This window comes from Siniperca chuatsi, linkage group LG13 (genome assembly GCF_020085105.1).
Source record: "Siniperca chuatsi isolate FFG_IHB_CAS linkage group LG13, ASM2008510v1, whole genome shotgun sequence".
NCBI classification, from domain to species: Eukaryota; Metazoa; Chordata; class Actinopteri; order Centrarchiformes; family Sinipercidae; genus Siniperca; species Siniperca chuatsi.
The window spans coordinates 14,148,364-14,170,911 of record NC_058054.1 but is presented as its reverse complement, the minus strand read 5'-3'; the positions used below and the strand labels follow the sequence as shown (position 1 = coordinate 14,170,911).

The window sequence follows — 22,548 nt, the reverse complement described above, 5'->3', positions numbered from 1 at the left end:
CCCAGGGATGCCATTTTAATGACATGATGGTTTAAAGAGATGCTGCTCCATCTCGTTCCATATTTAATTAACTTTTGCTTTTCTGACGCAGAGGAAAAACAGAATAAAGAACGCGTGATAGAGACAAACACACAAGATAGCGAGGAGACAATAACAAATAGCTGGGAGAACAGAGAGGGAGGCAGGGGGAACATGAGCAGAGACCTTGTCATGCTTTTGTGAGCTGTTTACAATACAAGAGATGCAAAGGGAGAGGAGGGGTGGTGGAAATTTAAAAAAAGAGAGGGATAGAATTAAGAAAAAGGAGAAGAGAAAGAGAGAGCAGGGGAACACTGGGAGAATGAGGCCCTTGTTCTCCCAAGGGGCTCCATTATAGAGCATTTTTTAGTTCATCACCAATAAGAGGAAAATAAATGTGGAACTGACAGAATGTGTTAAACTGACATTCCAGATTTCCAAAAATAAATAGAATAAACATTACCAAAAAAAATTAAATTTTGTATACTACTTGGGTCTCCTTCTCCACATACACAAACACATACCAGTGTTTATATGCCATGTGTTCATTAAATAAACACACGACAGATGTCAGTGAGCAAAGATTATTTCACATTAGCGTTAATATGTCCGTATACATTTTTGCTCATTATAAAACGTGGCTAAAGACACAGAATGCACCTAAATCAAGCACACCCATAGCACTGAAATATTTGAACTGGTTTCAGCACCCACAATGAACCCAAATAATTTTTTGATTCAATTAATTCATGTTCTGGCACTTAGATACAAGGGACTCAGCCCATAATTCAGTGTGCCCTTCTCTCTCTCAGGCAGTGTGTTTTCCATTTTTACTGTCAGCTGTATACGGTGTACGCTGCATTATTGATACTTTCTTTCCCTCTTCTCTCCTCTTGTTAGACTCTTCCCTTGTCCTCATATCATCACACCGGCCACGCTGGCTGCGGAGCCTGGAGAGTTGCAGTGAATTTTACCCCATCTGGTCTATATTTTATTGCTTGGTCTTTAATACATTTTTGAAAAACCTACCCCATCCCGTCCACAAAAAAAAAAGAAATAAAAAAAAGAATCTAGTGCCCTGTCTATTTCAAGTGTTTGTCTTGGTGAGGCAGAGGGAGATGACTGGAGGGGGATACTCACCTTCAGCTCTCCCAGTTCAGGAGACAGGGGGGGGGGTTTGGGGCTACAGAGGAGGGAAGAGTGTGAATGTGTTTGTTTGTCTATATGTCTGTTAGCTTGGTGATAGACTGGCGACTTGTCCAGAGTGTACCCTGCTTCTTGCCCAATGTGTGCTGGGATAGGCTCAAGTCCCCTGTGACCGTAAACAGGAAAAAAATGGATGGAGGAATGAAAGATGCATCTTCCCTACAAACAGTAAATCAACTTTGAATTAACAATTTATTTTAAAATACATTTATTTACATTTTCTAGTTTTGTACTTGTGTAGTTTGAAGTGTAGGATGAGGGTGTATATCCTCTGAAGGTGATATTCACAGCCCCAGGCCCGCTTTTCTAATTATTACCTGAGAACTGACTTTGCCATTCATCCATTTGCAGAAGAAGTATCTGTACTTGTGAGGAGGATAATTTGAGATGTAGCTTTCACAACTGTTTATTACTGTTATCCTCATTACTACAATTACATTTTAAAGACACAGAAACAGGGTATAAACAAAATTACACAGAATATACACAAAAGACAATAGCAAAGGCCCTTGTGCTCAATCTATAAACACTGTGGCAGGGCTACATACTGAGGTTGAGGCGTCCATTTTGCTGACACAGTTCTGAAGTGAAAAGATGGCTCTCTGGATGTGGAGTGCCGGTGTGAGAGATTGGGTTACCCCCAGACACTCCCAGCGGATCTCCCGGCCAAATGGATCTGGATCTCACGCTTGGGCGCACATATTGAATGCCATAAGAGGTCTCTGAGGTCTCTTTCAGTGGGAGGAATGCGTAGCCTAACAATGTGGAGTTTTCACCAAACTAAATTTTGCACCAAAGAAGAGTTATAGCAAGGACACTGGACCACAAGGGACAAGCGCTGAATGCATACTTACATTTGTGCAGGTTGTTCATACTGGATACAATGGAACATTTTCAGCTTCCTGGATTGCAACATACTGCACAGGTTCAGTAGGATCTCATAATTCTTTAATAAAGTCTTAACACAGGCTGCCACTTTTCCTCTAGAGGACTAGGGGTATTAGGCTGTCAAATGAAAAAACAAAATGCCATTTCACACATATCCTGGACAAGAACAATGGCATTTCAGCTACTCCCCAACATCTGGCCCGACTGCCCAGTTTCACTAAGGACTGGCCAGGCTCTTAGCAGCATTGAGTGCCACTTGCATTGAGGTTATGTTCAGGTGACGACACCGCAGAGGATCAGCCAGGCTAAGTTATCTCTGAACAAGCCATCCATTCTGCTGCTTTCTGATGGAAGAATACTTGGGGGCTGTGTAATTATATTGCTTTAAATGAACCCCTGAGAACGCCCCTGCCAAAGCGCCCACAAAGTCTCACACTTGGGCGAGTGTCAGAAACACAGCGCTTGTGTATGCACTCATGTGTGTAGGTGCATGTGTGTGTGTGTGTGTGTGTTTTGCTGCTTAGGCTGGTGTTAAAAGGGAGGCCGCAGTGCTTCTGATACGCCTCACAAGTGAATTTAATTAAATCATAAATATGAGCTGGAGGCCGCCACCCAATTTAATGTAATGGATGATGTGGGCCAGTCCATCTCTGGCAAAGCAAAGTTCTGGACCCGTTCAAATGCCCTTGAAGCTTATTAAAAGTGCCTGGCACAGGGAGATGCTAGCAAAGTTGTTTAATGGATGCCCAGCTTGCATTCAGTATGACAGTTAATGTTGGGCCGTACCATCTCTGATTTGGACAAGGGGTTGTGTCTCCATTGTCGAAGTCTATCATTTTAAGAGGCCCTGTCCGTTCCTCATCTGATCCTCATTATAGTAATGTAATAAAAGCTAATAGATGACAGACAACATGCACATTTGATGTTATGCTTGAAATAAGAAAATTCAATAAGACAAGCTTCAGAAACCCCAATTACACAGACATATTATAAAATACTGTATGTGATCAATTTCTGTGACAAATGAGATTCAATATTATCATCCAGAGGAGTCACATTTATATATTTCTATATATGTTCTGCATATAATGGATCTAAACAGTATATATAGGAATATTATTGTGCTTCTCTTACTATTCTTATTTATGTTTGAATATGCATACAATATATGGAAAAGTATGCAGTATTATACAGTATATAATTAAATACAGTATCTGCTGTATATTTTAAATGAATCATTAGTTTATAGTCATTTGTTACTCACAGTATAGCCTAGTTACAATGCTATGAGCTCTAGTGTTCAGCCTTTTCAAAACAAAACTGAAAGCTTCAACAAATGTTATGCTGCTCGTGTGTCACCATTGATGAATCATTTGCTGGGACAGACAGATGTTGTTGCATGGGTTTTGTCCCATTCTGCGAAGGCAGAAGAATCTTTTCCTCCGTCTCCTGGAGTGCTGGAGGCTCCCTAAATAGACCTAGCGCAAGGCTGTGTAGAATGGGACCGCACAGGGTGATGGGTAATGGAGTCATTAATAACACAGACCTCCCTTAAGATGCTCAGATGTTTGTTAGCGAGAGCCACGAGGGAGTGAGGAAATAGGATGCAATTTGATACAATGAAAAAAAGCAGTGTAAGCTTTTGATGATGATCATATTTATGCTGTCATAGTTCTTGTCTGATGGGTTAATTTTGTTCACACACACACACACACACACACAAACACACACACACACACACACACACACACACACACACACACACACACACACACACACACACACAATAAATAGACAAGTATTTTAGATAGATAATGAAGGGACAATGAAGCCATTTCCTCATACAGTTTTTAATATTTCCATCACATGTGCAACACAAAAAAACGAGGTCTGCCAAATACAGAACTCCATATTTGTACAATACATTTTAATAACATCAGAGATAACTGTCCTTTTGCTGCAGGAGATGGTGATTTCCTGTAAACTGTGTATGAACAATTCTCAATCAAAATGTCAAAACGTTAAAGTTTTATACAAAAGTGCATCTCAGGTTCAATGAATGCAAAACATTTACATAACAGAATGGTTTAAAGTTTTGTATGATGCCACAGTGGCTTCCAGCTTGAGCAGAGAGCAATGGGACACTGCAAAAAAAACAAGAGGAGTACTTGGGCACTCTCCAGGAGAGCCAGGGACGGAGTTTTGTAACTACGGTATATCCCCGAGACAGACTGAAATTGTGTTCAGTCTTCATGACCCCAAATCCAAATGGATTTACTCCCCCAATGCGAAAAAATATGTAGAGATAACAAAACATAAAGAAAAAAAAAACTATATTCCAGTAATCTCCAGGCTTCAACGAGCAGTAAACATTAACAACAGAAATGTACAGGTTGAGTCAGTGGGCTGGAGATTTCCCCATGCTCTGAGAGCCACATGGGAGCTTCACGCCTCTGTTCACGAGCCAACCAGAGGAACTAGCCTTTTCAAAATCTGTGTCACTGCGTTTGCATATATCAGCATCCTGTCCTGTTTTTCTGTTCTCTGTGTTGTTTTTTCGTTTTTTTTTCCCGCCTCTCATCTGAACTCCAGTGCAGGCAGTGCAGATTAGTCGCACCGCCATTCTCAGCTGGTCCTCTGGCAGCCATGTTACGATGGACACACAGACAAGATCTCAGCCTATGCTGGTGAATCAAGCTTTTCTACCCCATAATGATTGACCATGTCAGGATACAGAGTGACATACTGCGCAGTAGGAGCGGCGCTGATGAAAAGAGTCCTCCTGACAACACTTGCCGGTTCCTACAGCTTCTTATGCTCTCAGTGGCACCCTGTTTCTCCTTTACACAACTGGTTGAGTCCCATCTGGTCTGATTGACATTGTCATGTCATTGATCTTTTTTTCCCCCTTCTCTTTTTTGGACAAATATTTTTAACTGTACATTGGCAAATACTGTATAAGATTGCAATATAGCTGTAGTTAAGCAACACATGAAGAATTCTATGTACAAACAAGTTGGCTTTTTCTTTATTTTTGAAATAATGGTTAGTAAAGAACAGAGTGGGTTCTTTTATGTTCTTTCCCCCTCTTTCTTTTATTTTCTTTTCTTTTTTCTTGCTGTGGCATGGTTCCTTGTGGTGTAACTGAATCGAAAGTTCAGTGCAAGACAGTCAGTGGGAAACTGCACTGACGGTAATTGGCGGTCAGACATTATTCTCTGTGTCATGTGATCCTTGTTCTTGGCCACGGCAATGATCTTTGCCATGTTAGCTGCTGTGCTGAGTCAACGTGTGGTTCTGCAAGGACACAAAAAGAAACAGAGGAAACATTATGATCACATACAACAAATGTATCTTTCATTTTCCTTCCCTTTCATTAAAAGGACATTTGAACATTATTCATCTTCCACACCAAGGACACTAATGTTCTACACCTTGATATTTATTTTAAATGCTATGATTGACGAGCACTGTCTTTTGATTATCTTGACATTTGAACATCATCATTATTAGGCTTTTATATCCAGGTCCAATTAAGGAGTCAAATCTGTGTGTGGATCAATAGCAGTTGGCTTTGGGATTAAGCATAGTTAAGTCTTCGTCTAACACAAAGGCACAAGACCACTGACAGATAACATCCCATTCCTCAGAAATTCTGCCTTCTGATCAAAGGCTGTGTCCATGGAAACAAATCCATAACAAGACACTGACACACCTGATGGAATATCATCCTGAGAGTCTTGTTTATCCAGTGCGTACATGTATTGAATGAGCTGCAAATGTACAGTACAGAAAAAAAATGTTGAGAAATACTTTAGGTGCAGGTGAGACCGTTGATGATTTGATCCTCCACACTGCTGTGAATATGTAATGGTGCACAATTCACTATGACAGGATAACGAGCTGACAATATCACTCTGTTTTGCTGTATCTCTGAAATTTATGCAGGCACACACACAGACCGTTGAGAGTGGTTGTAGTGGGGCAGCTGTGCCAGGTTCTTTAAAGGGAGTGTGGACCAGGGGGTGTGTAACTGGTGTCCCTGGTGGGCTGAATCCAGGTCATCTTTTGAAGTGACTGCTAATCCCTTTAATGCAAACTACATGCCCCACTTGCTGCGCTCTGTTTAAAACACGGCCTTGGACTCTCTAAACTGGCATGGACTAGACACACCTGTCACAGAGTCATCAGCACGCATGCATGCACAAATACACACACACCTCAGTGCACACATACACTTTGTTGTGTACAGAATTAAGTGCACAAGTATGTGAAATGACATTTTTACTGCTTAACTAGTTTTGAAATGTAACAGTGAGAAAGAGACAATCTAAAATGATTACTGCAACCACAGTGAGAAGGTTTACCAAAGCAGTCACCTTCAGTCCTGTTGGTGCAGAATCCCTCGGGCAGTGCTAGGAGACGGCTAATAGCCCCCCTTGCATTCATTCCTTCCCTCTTTACCCTTTCAGCTGCCTCCATATAAAGCATTTAAACACCTAGACAGCTTTCCTTTCAGCAAGGGCGATTACTTCCCGACAGGTGGGGTAATAAGCTGTTTGACAGGGAGCAGGAGTGTGACCCCTGTAAGGGTTAGCGTGGCTCGCCTGGGCCCTGCTCTCCCTTTTTTAAAGAGGTGGCCCCGGACAGCTCCTCTGCTTCCTGCGCTCCTCTCTTGCTGAAATAAAGCTCCTTTAAGTGAGTCTGGGAGGAGACTCCCCACGGGACGCTCCTTCTCTCTCTCACCCCCCCATCCTCACACTCCACCAACCCCCTACCCCCCGGTGAAGACATCCTTGGCGTTGCTGAGGAGGGACAGGAGCACGGCAACCTTATTAATGAATGCGGCCCATTACCCGTCAGCCTGGCTCCTCGGCGACTCCCAGAAGCCCCTGCAGTACGTGACTTCAAATGGCAAGATATTGACACGAGGAGAGCAAAGCGGCTAGGACTGAGTGTGTGTGCCCATGTGTGTATGTGGAAGAGAGAGAAACAGAGAGAGAAAATTTGTGCTCAGCTGAGTGTGCATGCCTTTGTGTGAGTGTGCCAGTGCATGTAGGTGTCTGTGTGTCTGTGGACCCCAAAGGAACGTAGCTCTTTGGATATAATGTAGGGCTCGTAACAGCTATTAGAGGGGAAAATAACCCCTCTTGGGAATGGCTCCCCCCACTGCATGTCCCAGCTCTGTCTGACACACACTGCATTCTACCTTTTCCTTAAACATGCCAGGAGTTTTCTCACTGAGGGCTTTCTCAAGGACGGTGTTAAACGACTTCAGTGGCTGTGGCAGCCATGCAGACTAAAGGGAAATAGAAGAAAAGAGGGGGGAAAAAAACGTTAAAAGAAAATGAAACTGATACCTTTATCTCTGTGGATACTGAACTTCGCAGAGTAGCTATAAACTGTTCTGTGTATGAGTATGGAAGGTGGAAGGGAGGGAGAGTTGAGGGAGGGTGGAAATTCACTTTCCAATCTTCATCCTTGTCAAGTTCTTCAAGTACCTCTGCACCAGCGCTGTATAAGTTAAATACCAACAGTACCCATCCACAAATGTCAAATTAGATGTGAAACACATAATTCACGTTTTATGCAAGAAAATGACCAAAATGTCCACTGCCCCGCCAAGGAGGCTGTCACTAATGGTGTCACAACAGAATCACTGCAATTTAGGATTAGATGCCCTCCATTAAGCCTTTTAGCTCTCATCCTAACTCCCTCTTTCAATGCCATCCTATTCCCCCTGAAACTCTGCCATTCCCCTTATCATCCATTTCCTTCCCTTCTATCCAACCCTTAATCTCCTCCTCGATCCTTTCAACCACCTGCTGGCCACACAGGCCTGCTGCAGGGCCCAGTTTCAGCAGTGTTCAGGTAAACCATAGCAGTCAATTCTCCACTAAATTAAATTTTGCTCTGATCAATAATGCGCACCCGCTTCTCCCTTATGAAGACTGGCTGCATTGGCTCGGAGCGAGCCTCTTCCTCCTCTCTTATTCTCTCACCGGCTCTCTGCCACCGCTAAACCACCACTTTCATCTGATTACATCACCCTACTGCAACGCCCTCAGGGCTAGTGGAAGAGGAGGGGGAACATCCGGCAGGGGTCTTGTGTACCCATGCAAACAGGTGCAACATGTCTTAGGAATTTAACGCTGCTGCAGAGAGGGAGAGGATGAGGAAAAATGAGGAGCAATTGGGGAAGAGCAGAGTGGGAAAGTGCGAGTAGGCTGGGGAGTTGATTTATTAACTAATCATTCTTTATGTCGTTCCCTATTGCTCTGGTCTCCATCGATAGCACCCGGTCTCCAGTGAGGCAACAGAGGTGCATCTCTTACATCAGCTCTGCAAAGCAAAGGCCAGTGGACCAGCAGACACATTCTCTCTTTCATCTGATCTCACTGTATTAAAGACAATCCTCACATTGTCCAACATCACAGAGAGAAGATGTAAAGCTTAATCGCAATGCTAACAATGTTTGATTAGCATAATGTTAATCTATCTTAACCTGCAGATCACATGTTAAGTACATTGTCTTCTACCTGGTGTTATCCAGCATGTAACATTAAACCCAGGCTTTATAGAGTAGCTAGAGAGCTGAGTGAGCAATAACGACTTTTTAAGCCATGGCCTTTTCAGGGCTTCTCAAACAAAGCAGTGTGCACTTTTCACAAGTGTAGAGCTGACCAGTGAATTGAACAGAGTCTGTCGCATTATGTAGGCCTCAAATCTATCTGTTTAAATTCAAACTATTTATTGATGATTATATATTATGTATATATTGCATAAAAATGTTACCAAAATTAATATTAGTGCATGAACTAATGCTTAATAAAAGCATAACTAAATGCACTAATGTTTAAAAAGCTGTTAACTTATACACTTGAAAATACTGTTATTACATTGTTTTAATGACAAAGTTCTTTGTACAGTATGTCAGTCTAATGTAAAGTAGCAAAAAACAAACAAACCTAAAATGTAACTGATCTACAAATACTTTTCTTAATGTATACATGGTATGAAAAGGTATAAAAAGCCAACAGTAAGGCCGCTAGAACTGCAACTGTTATTTTTATTACACAATTATTTACGATGCATCATTTTGTAATCTTAAACATGTATACAACTTGAAGTAAAGCATTCTTTGTGTGTGAAAAAAATGGTAATAATGGTACATAAAATAGCAATAATACTGTAAGTGTCCTAGTTAAGGATAATTGAAAGAAAACGTATAACGTGTAAAAAATTATTTGCATTTTGCTTTAGTGAATTAATTATTTAAAAAATCAAGACTTTTATTTATGTCTGTTGATGTCCTAGTCCGGCAGGAAAACATAAATGTGCTATTGTGAATCAAGTAAATGTTACTCACAGTAAAGATGACTCATTAAAGAAACTATTTAATTAGAAGAGTTAAGCACCTTTATTTTAAACCCTGCGGCTAAAGTGTCTTATTTAGTTTATCTATAATCAAAAATTTGAAGGAACAGTCAAAACTGTAAACATCCCCCTCTAAGCTCTGATTAAAAGTCTTATCAGTCTGTGCCGAGTTTCTCTTTTACCCAGCATGGCTGACATACAGTAAGTCTGCATAGCTGCATCTGGAGCATGGGGAGTGTGCACAAAACCACTGAGACCTGTGCTTACCCGTAGTCATCACTCAGGAATTTAATTAACGCATAAGAGAATGTCATAAAATGATACTAAAACAAAGAACCTGTGGTCTTTCTTCGTGGCTCCACACTGCAGGGTGACTTTAGGCAATGAAATCACTTGGATATGGAAGCAAATTTATATTTGTGTAATGATTGAAAGATGAACAATGGTCTTCAATCAGTAATGATCCCATTGTGTCTTGGGTAATTTTGTGAAAGCTTCTGCCTCTGTGTGAGGTGTTTTCTTATCGTTCAAAACTGCTGTGGAGAAAGACAAGAGTGCTGCATTCTGCCTTGATGTTTAATGGTGTGTTGAACTTGGTCGAGTATTGACTCAGTCCTCCCTTTGTGCATTCCCTACTGTTGACCAGTCCACTGAGGGAGTAATCCTTTCCTGCTTTGACCTCAGGCCAGGCTTACTGCTGGCTAGTTTAGCCAATGAAGAACACAATCAAATAAATAAATAATACAGCAGTTGGCATTCTCCACAGTCATCACTTATCAGGCCGTAGGGAGGGTTGACCCCAAACACTGTTGCGGCCTGGTCTCCTTGGTAACAGACTGTCTTGTTTGAAGTGAGGTGCCCAGGGAGTCATGGTCATACAGTACAGCACTAGGCTTGGGTGGAGTTGACAACAGCAATGGATTTCAATGTCTTCCATGTGTGTCATTTTGTGTCCAGTCATTTTCACACTGAATGCTTGTAAAAATACATAATAAATCCATAATGCTTGAAATGCTTTGATTAGATGTCTAACTACCCCAACCAAATGCTTCTGAGGTGTAACCGGAGATGACGGACCACCGTTTTTGTGGGCTGGTGCTTTGTAGCTCCAAATGATACTCATTACCCTGTCTAAGTAGACAAGTGAATGGTACTAGAAACACACTATGCAGTGATCCTGCTGTTTGACTGAGGTAGCAAAACAACTGCACAACTGCTGTGTTATTATGGGGCCTCATTAAGTGAGGAGAGAGTGGGAGACAGGGAGAGGGAGAGATGGAGAGAGGGAAAGCAATAGAGAGAGGGCCAGTGAGAGGGAGAAAAAAGAGAGGAAGAAAAAAAAACACAAGAGAGCGATACAAACTGTATTCTGAGGTGATAGCAACACACAGATGCCTTTCCAGCCAAAATGAAGACTATGACTAAAGAACCCAATTAAGGGCTTTCTTAGGGGAGCCATCTTGGGAGGGGGATGGGTCTTCCTGGGACATGAGCCCTGGGCTACATCCTCTAATTAGACAGAGCGAGGGGGGAGGATCTCTGCCTGTCACTGGGAGGGAGATGGGGTCCATGGGGTTCCACATGTCAGTCCCAGAAACAAAACACAATTACTCTCACATTTAACCACTTCAGTCAGGGACAGGCTTTGACTAGGGATGCTACAGAGCCCCCCCTCCCCGTGCTGCTAGATATGCCACTTCAAAAATGTGGAGAATTTTGAGGACTAAATTTTCTCCTGCATTTCCACGCTTCTATGAGAAGGCGAGAGTCAATCTGCACTCTCATGTTTTCCCACCGAAATGGAGGAGCGAATCAGAAAATTAGCTTTTAATTGACCAGTGTCGTTCAACATCCTTTTCTAAACTGAAGAGTTAAATTACTTTGGTGTTGTGATGTGTGAATATGAAATTCGACAGGGAGTAATTGTTCTAATGCTGTTTATTCTGGCCTCTGCTGCATTTTGTTAACATCAACAGCATAATAGACACTTGAAAATCAAATCACTACAGACTGTAAATTAAACCTGTAGTGAATTTCCTGAGAAGCATTTAAAATGGTATTTATCAAAGTTGTTGAAAAAGTCAACTAAGAAAAGTAAAGGAGACATGTTTGAGGGAGAGATCCGGTGATGGATTCTAGCACAGTACACCAAGCGTCTCCTCTTTGTTTGGATTTAACTTTCCCCAGTGGTGCAACACAGGAAAAAGAAAAAAAGAACAGCTCAAAGGCTTCTGGGAGTTTTTGTCATGTCTCCCTCCAGACAATGTGTTTGCATGCACATATCAGACCCTGGGAGAGACAGACACAAAGACAAATACATACAGCACGCACACAGATGTATACACACACGCACTGAGAAAGAGAATATCCTCCCAGGATCATTAGGTCTGTCATGCTGTCTAATTCTGATCCACCTACAAAACTAGAACACCACTATTGTGATACATCACCAGTCATCTAAGGATGTTTATGTCCCCTTTTACAGTGTGTGTACAGTTTTGTACATAATTATAAATAAGCTTAAATATTAATGATGGTGCCTCACAAGCAGCAATTTTTTTTCTAATTCATTGTTCTTTTATTTTGTAGTGCAACTTTTTTGAAATGGTGACAGAATTCTGAGCACCTGGGGTGATGAAGAAGAAAACAAGTTGTCATTTAAAAGGAAAAAAAAATATATACAACTTTCAAAAGCACGAAGAGCTGTCATATTTGGCAGATCAAGATATTCGCAGAAAATGGGGTGTTTGAGAGCCGCTCAGGGACAAACACATGAAGCTTTGCTTTTTTGCGACACTTTTGGGACATAGGGCAGTTAGGGCGTTTTTGGGGGCATATTTTAAAATTCATTAAAGAAAATAAAGAAAAACTTCTGGGGAATTAGGTCTCTGTGCTTTGTGCTGAAGAGTGCCATTCTTAAGATTTCATGAAAAGGAAGGCCTAAAATACTGTTTTTAAGAGCCATCATTTATAGAATCAACTTTAGTAATTTCATGCATTATAATATAAAAATACAGTACACTGATTTCTTTGGATACATTTAACCCACTTCATGCACTTGCTTCGTCTGTTGCTCTCTCTCTCCTCTTCTCCCTCCTTTCTCTCCAACTGTCCATCTCTCACTTTCTCTCCCTATTTTCTGTCTTAGACGGACGTTATGACATGCATAGCTGTTTACACCTGGTGACCGTGAAGCCTATAAATATGCTTAATTAAAACAGTGGAATTGGTCACAGCTTGGCAATAATGGCCATCACACAGGGAGAGCAAAATCTCATTTGTGTGGGGAAGTAGAACATGATGCAGATGTGCTCTTGTCACTTTCAGCACTCATTAAGGCCAGGGAGCTTTGGATTGTCTTTGAAGGAATCCTTTTAAAAGACACTCCAATTAAGGTACGTGTCCTGCGGGCGTCTGAGGAGAGGGAGAAATCATACAGTACCCCAGTCCTTCCACTCCACCGTTGATCGCGGCACGACTTAACACATGACTTACAATCTCGTGTCACTTCAAGGAATGATAATGAAATTGGAGGATGGAGGGGGAAAAAAGACAGCCCAGCTTAAAAGGAACAAGGGAATCTCACACAGAAAATGTCATCTTCACTGTTGTGTAACTTCAATCTCATTGTCTTGTCTTTGGAGGAATTTGGATCATTGGGAGAGAAGCCTCCAATTGCAGCCCTCCGGTCCACCACATTGCTGGAGGAGCTGTGTTTCTTCACAAATGAACTGCACTCAGAGAAATGTCAGATTTAAGCTGTGGCTAATACTGTGCATCCATCAGTTAATGAATCTGGCTAATTAATCCAGCCTAGCAGCATTGTCAGTGGCTCAGTTCCTTTTGCAAATGTGAAAAGCTACTGTATCTGAAGCCAGCGCAAAGGGAAACGGAAGTTTATTATCGTTTCACATTGCAATGTGGCCTTTGCTAAAACCCAGGGACATTTTTTTCTCATAAGGGGCAGCTGCTTTTAAAATGACAGGACAGTGGATCTTATTTGGGAGAGAGGATGAAGTCTCCTAGTTGCTCAAGGGGTGGGCAGTAGTTGATGGTCAGAGAGAGCACTGCACAGCCAGCCCGTTTGCCCTCCCCATCAGCACCTCATGAAATATCTAGACTTTGCTCCATATTTTAATGGGGTGAGGGAGAGGGATGCGCAGTGTGGAGGCTGTGTGAGTGTGTGATGGTGGAGGGGAGTCCTCTGGAGAGTTGCGAGGGGAATGGTGGTCTATGCATCTCAGTGCTTATTTTTTGTGAAAGAAAGAGGAAAGAGAGAAATGGAAGGAACGAAAGGGAGAGCAAGAGAGATTATTCTCCTTTGGAATCTGGATTCTGGGGCACACAGGCCCAGGAGTCAGTCAATCTGGCCAGTCTGAGGGGGGCGGCTGGGCGGGGGGTCCTAGGAGGGCTGATTAGACGGATGCTCTCCCATCATCCATCTCGACAGGCTGGCGAAAATTGGCTAGCCCCTCGCAGGGTAGAGTTCATGGGGGGAGGCGGTGGGATAGGATGTGGAGCGGTGCACTGGATACCTGTCACAGCCTTTGGTCTGTTTCAGGATCTCAGCAGCAAATTAATAAAATATCGTTCCTGCTTCCCTTTACCTGCCGTGGCAGCTCTCCCTCTCGCCGCTCCTTCTCCCAGCTTGCACTGGCCCTTTGACCCCTCCGACTACTGTGAGAGATGAGGAGCCCAGGCAGCCTGTGAGTGGGCCAGAGTGTCAGGGAGAAATAGGGAGAAACTCCAAACTCAAGACCTGGCAGAGAGAGAGAGCTTCCACTCCTCTCGCTGCTGGAAGACAGCTCCACTTCAGACAGACTGACAAACGACTGCCCCGTGTCAGTGAGACATTTTGTGTGATGCATGGGAAATGGCAACTGCAAACAAACGACTAAAAACAACTCCAACCTGCACTGTTTGTTGAAGGCTTTGACTATAGACTGTGAAAAAGGCAAATCTTACATCCAATGTTCTTATCTTAAGATAAAGATGGATCTATGAAAAAATAACTTTGAGATGGTCACAGTATAAATAAACTTGTGTTAAAATGTTTTTTCTGTATGAATGTGATAAGAAACATTATGTGCATGCATCTATATGAACTACATATGTGTTTAAGAGAGTGTGAGCATGCAGTCACATGGGACTGCCTTTAGAGCATGGCACAGGTTGAGCATAATGATCGCCTTATCCCCCAAGCTCATTCCTGCTCTCCTTTCATAACCCCCTGTTTCTCAACAAAGTGCCATAGGTCTTTCATGTTCTACTCTTGTCTCTTAACACAGAGTATAAAACAATATAATCATGCATGAAACAACACCTCTGGGAGAAGGAGATCACTTCATTCTAAAAAATGTCAAACAAAAAAAAGTAGGAAAACATCCCCAGGTTATTTGAGATTGTTTGCAGGTACCTGCTACAACCCTTGCTATATAGAGAACACGTGTACCAATGAGAGATGAAAATGTGATAAATAGGAAGCCTTGGCATGAATGAAAAGACTCCATGTTGGCAGTTTGGTGGAGCACGAGGCTTGTTAAATAACCTTCTCCGGGTTGGTTGATCAGGACTTGTTTTATTCATGGTTGCAGTGCTCAAATGACCAGCAGATAATGATCACATTCACCTTCCTCCTGGCAGACATACGCCTCTGTGTTTACAACCTGAATCTCAATATGAAAATCGTGGCCGATCAATCGGCAGCCAAGCCCTGGATACTTCCTCTGGCTACTCGCTAATACATAGTGCTGCTAATCCAAGTTTCAGGTAGATGTTCTTGAAGGATGTGGTCAGGAGCTATCGGTTTCTATCTTTGCTTTAAGGCAAATTAAGAATAATTTCAGTGATTGGATTGAACTCGATGGTTATAGACTACTCATATTTTAATGCTCAGTTTCAAAAGGTAATAGAAAAAGATCTGGATATGAGAAGTATGCCATGTGTACGGTAGAGAATCCCCCAAACAAAACAGAGCTGCTTGAAAACACCACCACAGTGAAATAATATAATAAGGTCTGTTTCATTTTTTCAGGTTCTCCAAGGACCAGAGAAAAAGATTGCTAGAAAATGGATTATCTCTCTAACATTGCAAGTTCATAAGTCCAACTACTAACTTTGTTGAAGGGCAGATACGGTCTCCCAGAAGACAAAGCTCATATTTAGCCATGAGGCCTCCTCTGTGATTAGGAGGGGAGATGCAGGCATATTGACTCAACTGTGTTTTTGCCTCTGCACTGTATGTAATTACCTCTTCAAAAACGAACATTCCACTAATCCTCTAATTCCAGATATTTTAGTGCTCTGCTGGTCTAATAAGCAAATCAAATCATATCTGCACATCACAAATGAGTTTTGGAAACGGACTGAAATAATTCCTTCTGAGTCTCTCATCCCAGCCAGGATGGAGGGGACAGCCGGAGTGCAGCGAGCGGTGTTTAGTGTTTGTTAAGCTGTCATGTGTGATTAGTGGTCACAGTTTCTGCTGGTGGAACCTTTTGCTCTACCAGCCCGAGGCTCACCTGTAACTCTGTCTGGAAGAAGAACTTCTGTGGGCACTGCGAGCAGTCGTAGATCTTATCCTCCTGGCCGTGTGCAGAGAAGATGTGCTGCTGAAGCTTATTGGCATGGACAAACACTGCTCACATACAGAGAAAGGAGACACAAGGACAGAAGAGAAGACATTTATTACTGTTGCAAATTTTAAAGACTTTCCAAGTGTTGTGCATATTGTGTTGTTCATATGTGGTATATTAGAGAAGAGCCTTGTTGCCTGCATCAAAGGAACAAAGGCAACATCATAATTGCATCTGCCTGAATAAAAATTGAAGACAGACTATGTCAAATGGCAAGGAAAATTACTTAATCACAAACAAATGAATGCACTATCAACAAGAGAAAACACATTGTTATGAGATATATAATTGAAAAAAAAACAGAGAACAATTTAGATGTTAACAGTGAAACTAGAGTGGTCATATTCATGGCACCAGCGCTAGCGAATGCATAATGTTTTGGGAATAATGATGCTCTTTATTTAGCAGTACTGTGGGGACAACAAGCCAGAAAATAAACAACCACAAAATATTGGCATGGCTTCAAGTGCAAAACATGGCCTCCATTAGTCTACATAGCTAATTATATTGACAATATAAATATTCATGGTGTTGCACTACTTATTCATGCAGACTCAGACTACATTCACCATCATATAAACACACAACTTGCTGGCACTTAAAACATATACCATACATTTGTGCTTTAATTAAGCCATAGTCCACACTGCTGAAAAGCTAAGGGGGATGCAATTGTGTGTGGGTCTTGAGAATATGAGTCTTGCATGTGTGTGTGTGTGTCTGCATTCTCCAAGGAGCACTTCAAACATGTCGTTTGTTATCCCAGACCCTTGTGCTTTAAGGATGGCTGTCTAATCTCAAAGGTCTGGATGCTCTGGAAAAGTTAGCATGTGGGGGCTTCATTTGAATTTCTTACAGCTCAAAATAACTTTTCTTCTAATGCATGCACCGTGGGGCCACAAGGAGAGAGAGGAAAAAAGCACAGCCACAAAAGGTGAGGTGTCTGTCGGAGATGGCTTTGGGGTCGCTGCAGCCCCGTGGCGGGGCTCTGCAACATTAACGTGTCCCAATTTGAGCTCACCTGGGAGAGCGGTTATTAATTATTGAGCTGCATACACTTGAGACGCACTCGGCTTCATTGAATGTCACACTCCTGACCTGGGAAATAAAAGTTTAGATTCAAAGCAGACACACTGTGGTGATGCTTTCAGACTGCTAATGCTTGGGTGACAGCTGTCTCTGGAACATGGCAGCATGTTAACCAGAAATGAACAAACCTCCTCTAATGAACAAACAACAACTCCATGGTCCATTTCTGAAACTAATGACCACAACAATATGAAGACAAACATAATTGCAGATAGATGGCTGGGTTTACAGTCTGTTGCAAAACATTTCCGCTCAAGGTTAAGGCCTCGGCTATCATGCACATTTGTGCCTCGGTTATGCTCCAAAAAAGATGACAATTTTCTTTGTGGGGAATACATGGCCTGAAAGAAAAAATGCGCTGATAAACAATAGCTTTTTCCTTTAGCAGTGTTTTGTCTGCATATACTGTACAGAAGCAGGTCACAGCAGCTGCAGGAAGCCTTCATTATGTCTTTGGCTAGAGGAGGAAAAAGTCAATACAGCAAAAATAAAAATGGATTTGAGACTTGGGGGGCCTTCAAATACTGTACAATAGGGCCAAACACAACTGAGATGTCAAGTTAGCTGCTGTTGCTCGCTGTTTACATGCATATCTGGTCCAGTTCCAGTAAGAGACACATTTAATCAGCTATGCATTTATCAATTTATAGCTCTGCATTCATTCATATGCAAGTGGACAATGACAGCTGATTTAAAGTGCCAGAGCCTAAAATGCACTAATGGCACCTACAAGTCTCCTGTAAGAACAATAAATATTGAATGGACTTATGACATTTAAGGCAAAGATGGTAATGGGAACTCAACAACTTTTTAGCTAATTTACATAGTTCAGACAGTTTTGACACTTTTAAAGGCTTGGGTTTTATTTATGATTACTAAAGATGATTGGAAAATTTAGTGTTTGCTAAAATAAACTGTGGTAAGTATTTAATTAGTTGTAAGACTAAAACTTAAGGCTCTTTCCTTGCCTTCATCATCGTTCTTCAAATTAGCATGCAACATGCAATAAAAGGATACGCTGAAATGGGCAATGAGGGGATTGTATTGGTATTTGGCAGCATGAGTCACATTTGAAATATGCCATTGCAATGCCCATTAAGAGGAGGGACAGAGGCATGTCTTCCTAGAGGGTTAAAATGAGGACACAGAGAAACGGAAAAGAAATAATCCAAAACCACATCCAAACAGGATCAGTGGCTGGCCATTTTGTCTCTCCCTGCTGAGAATGAGAGAGAATAAGGGAGAGAGAGAGAGAGAGAGAGAGAGAGAGCGAGAGAGAGAGAGAGAACTTTGTGGAGTTTGTTGGCCGTGGAACCAGAGCAGAGCGGAGCTGAACAGAGCACTGAGCCGGGTTGGGCGTCAGGGGTGTCAGGGCTGAGGGGGCTGAGGGGCCAAGGTCTCCTCGCTGTGGGGGATATTAAGCCCTCTGATTAGATCTCAGGGGCCGCCCATGGCAGACGTCTCCTTTACTACAGGCCCCAGCTCATCTTTATTTTGGCAGGGTGGTGCTCTCTGCAGGCTGCACTGCACCAATACTAAGCTGTTTGTGCAGGGAGGGAAAAAAAGTTTATCCTTTTTTCCCCCTTTCTCCTTTTCATTTATTTATTCGTCTAGCCTACATGTGTTCGTTTCTGCTTAATCCAAGAGTTCACAATGCAGAGGCCGATCCAAGTGTTTTGAGGCAACACAAACAAGTCGACTGTGCAAGTTGATTTGGAGCTATAAGCTCATAACTACTAATTTTGAGTTAAAGCTAAGCCTATGTCGGTTTTTTGGATGTAGTATGTTATCATTCTAACATCACGCACCAGCTGAATGTGGCCAGCAACTAAACAAAAGCCAATTAAACTACTGTATTTATCAGACTCTTGCGGATTTGAAAGCAGAGCATCCTGTAATTTTTCAAGTTTGTACTTCATGCTGTGACATAAGTAAAAGAAAAGCATATACACACGCACACACACATACACACACGTACGACTTTCATCAGGCACACTTTCTTCTGTTTTGTTTGTCTTAAGCACATATTCCCAATCACAATTTCCACACCAGCCCTCACTACTGCTCCTAAGGGTGCAGGCAGACACTTCTAGCTGCAGGCTCCCCCACTTCTGAAACCTGTCAAATCTGTCCTGGGAGAGTCAGCCTCTCTCTCATCATCCAGGGGCTTATGGACCTCTCTCCATTTACCCTCCCTCCCCTACACAGTTCTCTTTTCCTCCTTCTCTTCCCCCCTTTCATCTCACATCCAAACTTGCCAGTTGCAACCTTCTCAGCTTCCTCCAAGTTTTGTCTCCTTTTCTCCTCTATTTTGTCTCCCCTCATCTACCGTCTACGACTTACTTTTCCCCATACTTTCCTCCGGTCTGTTTTGTGGTACGATTTGTCCTGGATAATCAGGTATGTCAAAGAATGACAATCACTTCCTGCCTCCCACTGAGTTTTGGGTCACAGGAGGGGGGGGGGGTAGATCAAACTAAAACATGGGCATTGCGTAGGATGATCTTTTAAACAAAGAGTAACCTTGTTAATCGAGTGAACTCAATGACCCAGCCACTATTACTGCCACCACCTAGTTTGATCAAAGTTTTGCTTTTATGTTCAGAGTCATTATGTCTATAACAGGGATCCATTTAATCTGTAAATAAAGTTTTTGGAATAGTGCACGCACTGATTCATCAACAGCATCTCATCCACACTGACTAAACAATAATGTGAATTGAGAACCTCATAGCTAATTATAAAACGTATACTCTGGAAAAACCTGTTTATGTCCAGTAATGGAATGTAACAAATGCAGTTAATCAAGTACTGTATTCAAGCACAATTTCGAAGTACTTGAACATTACACTTCTACTCCACTACATTTCAGAGAGAAATATTGTACCCAAGATTAAACATACAAAATAGTATATGATACATTGCTATAAATGAAACTACCTAACAGTATATAAAGTAGTTAAAATTAGCTCCACTTTGAACAAGCTACAACATAAAAACACTGCTTATGTGTTAATGCATAACAATCCAGTAAAATATACATACATGGGGATAATTCTTCGTAATGTGTAGTTGTATTTGTATATTTTTGTACTTTTATTCCAATCCTGTCTCCTAGAAATTATGTGTATATACTACTAATTCATTTGCTAGTTACTTTTAAGGGAAACCAGGGGTTCCAATGTGTGATTAGTTTTATGCAACAAATGCACTTTGGTTAAGGTTAAGATAGGATAAATGTAAATAAGATAAACAAGTCCTGCCTTGTGCTTCAAGTCACTGTTGACTTTTTCAATGTTTAGAGACCAGCATCTTTCCCTAACTTATAATCATACAAAGTTAATCATGCTTTGATAACAGATATTGCAGGAAAACAAATTAAATAGTGTGTCAGTGAACATTCTTCTGAAGTGTTCAGTATAATTTATGTTTACATTATGTTGATAAAAAGCATCATCCTAGTGGCTGTACATTTCCTTCAAAATGTATTTTCTTTTACAAAATAGTCTAGGAAACAAGTGGTTGTAAACATTTTGAATGAAGGGCATGTTATAGAGTATTTTACCTTTGTTTCATTGCTACTTTTACTTACAGTAAATAAAAGTTCTGAATACTTTTATTACACATTCTGTATATGTATTAAAAGTAACAAAGATCTGTCAAATTGATCACATAATGAAAATGAAGCCTACATACATTCATCTAACAATATACTGTTAGTTTATGTTAGGGTGTAAAAGTATTGCATTTTCTCTACTTTATGTCAGGCTCAACCTGAAGAAAAATATTCAAGGACAGCTGTCAGCCAAACTCTCAGTTTCTTCTTCTCCTGCGAGTGCTCTGACTTCAGTGTGCCTGTCCCCTGCATCCCCAACAGAGGGAGGAATTTCAGTCCATCCATACTCTCCACTGCCTGCCTTCCCCACCACCATAGGCCTTCGCCCATCTGTCTGTCTGCTCTGCGACCACAGTCCTGAGGGTGTACTCTGTCTCCCCCTCCTCCCCTCGCCCTCCCAGCATCCCTCTCTCTCATGCGCCGTGATCGATATGGACGCGGAGGGAGAGGGGGGACCTGTCTGTCAAAGCCGGCGGTGGAAAATGAAGGCTCAGATGAAGGAGGCATGCTCTGTATATTAAATGCCCAGACCCCTGTGAGGGGTGGAGGGGGATTCGGGGTGGGGATATATCAATAGGCTTCTGCTAAAAGAGAGATAAGGCCAAAACAGCAATGAGAGAAGTAGAGGGGAGTAGAGGGAGGGGAGTGGAGAGAAAGAGAGATGAGGAAAATGAACAAGGAGCTGAGTAGTGAGGAGGATGAAGAGGTAAAATGTGAAAAAAGCAACATGGAAAATGTGAGCTAATGATGTTAATTGATGTAATAAGTAGAGGAGATACAAATTAGTTTTTTTTGGATGGATGGGGGGGCTTACAGGAAGCGCAAAAGAGGGAAATGAGCTGAGGACACAAAAAGTGCGAGGAAGAGTAAAGAGCTGAGAAGGGAGAAAGAGTGAAGAGCTGAAGTTAACGACTTTGCAGATTTCATTATAGAGATAGTTAACCCTGTTGACACTGAAGGAGGGCGCTATCCTCTCAGGAGGAGTCCGGTCCTTCCACCTCCACGCACAGAGACAGATGAGATCATTACAGCTATCAGCACTACTGCCATCCACAATTAGCACATCTCCTTTTCTTTCCCCACTCCTCCTTCCCCCATCTCCCCTCAGCTCACAGTGTCATCCCCCCTGCTCTCTTTCTTTTCCCCCTCTCACCTCATGACACTTCTCTGGCCTTGATTTGGAGGCAATTTGACTAAATAAAAAGCCACATGCAGCAAACTGCTCTCAGCTTTAGCCGACCTGCTTGCTTGACCTTTCCCAACTCATTTAGAACCAATTTGCCTTTTCACACATAAAAAAGACAGCATGGAAATGCAAAGCTTTGCATATTGAGAATGTACTGTAAATGTCACTGAAAAGTTAACATGTACATAAAGACCAACTTTCTACCTGTCCATTGGGTTGCAAATCCATGATACACAAATGCTCTCTTGTGCACAAATACATGGAGAATACACACCTGTAAAGCAGACCGGACACTTGAAGGTTCCTCCCATGCCCTCAAAGCTGTGCTCAATCAGGTGGCATTGAAGCTTCGCTGGTGAGTCGAATGACTGACTACAGAGCTTGCATTCATGGTTCAATCCTTCCTCTGCAGAGAAGAAACAACAAAAACACACAGAAAATCATAAGAAGGAAAATAAGCAGAGCATGCATGTCAGAGGTCTCACTCTGCCTTGTTTCTTTTCTTTTTTTGTTTTTTACTTATTTTTATTTAA

At 42.0% G+C, this 22,548-nt stretch overlaps 1 protein-coding gene across 6 annotated transcripts in view; it reads right to left on the bottom strand.

Annotated features, from left to right (window-relative positions):
* Positions 1–3,946: 3,946 nt before the first annotated feature.
* LOC122886582 (zinc finger protein 521-like) overlaps positions 3,947–22,548 on the bottom strand; it is an 89,620-nt gene continuing 71,018 nt past the window's right edge. For all 6 annotated transcript variants that reach the window (XM_044218955.1, XM_044218954.1, XM_044218956.1 and 3 more), the window contains 3 exons: positions 22,290–22,421; positions 16,011–16,126; positions 3,947–5,409 (listed from right to left, as the gene is read on the bottom strand). In XM_044218955.1, the coding sequence (XP_044074890.1) occupies positions 5,380–5,409; positions 16,011–16,126; positions 22,290–22,421 (278 nt within the window). In that variant the 3' untranslated portion in view covers positions 3,947–5,379. The remainder of the gene's footprint in view (positions 5,410–16,010; positions 16,127–22,289; positions 22,422–22,548) is intronic.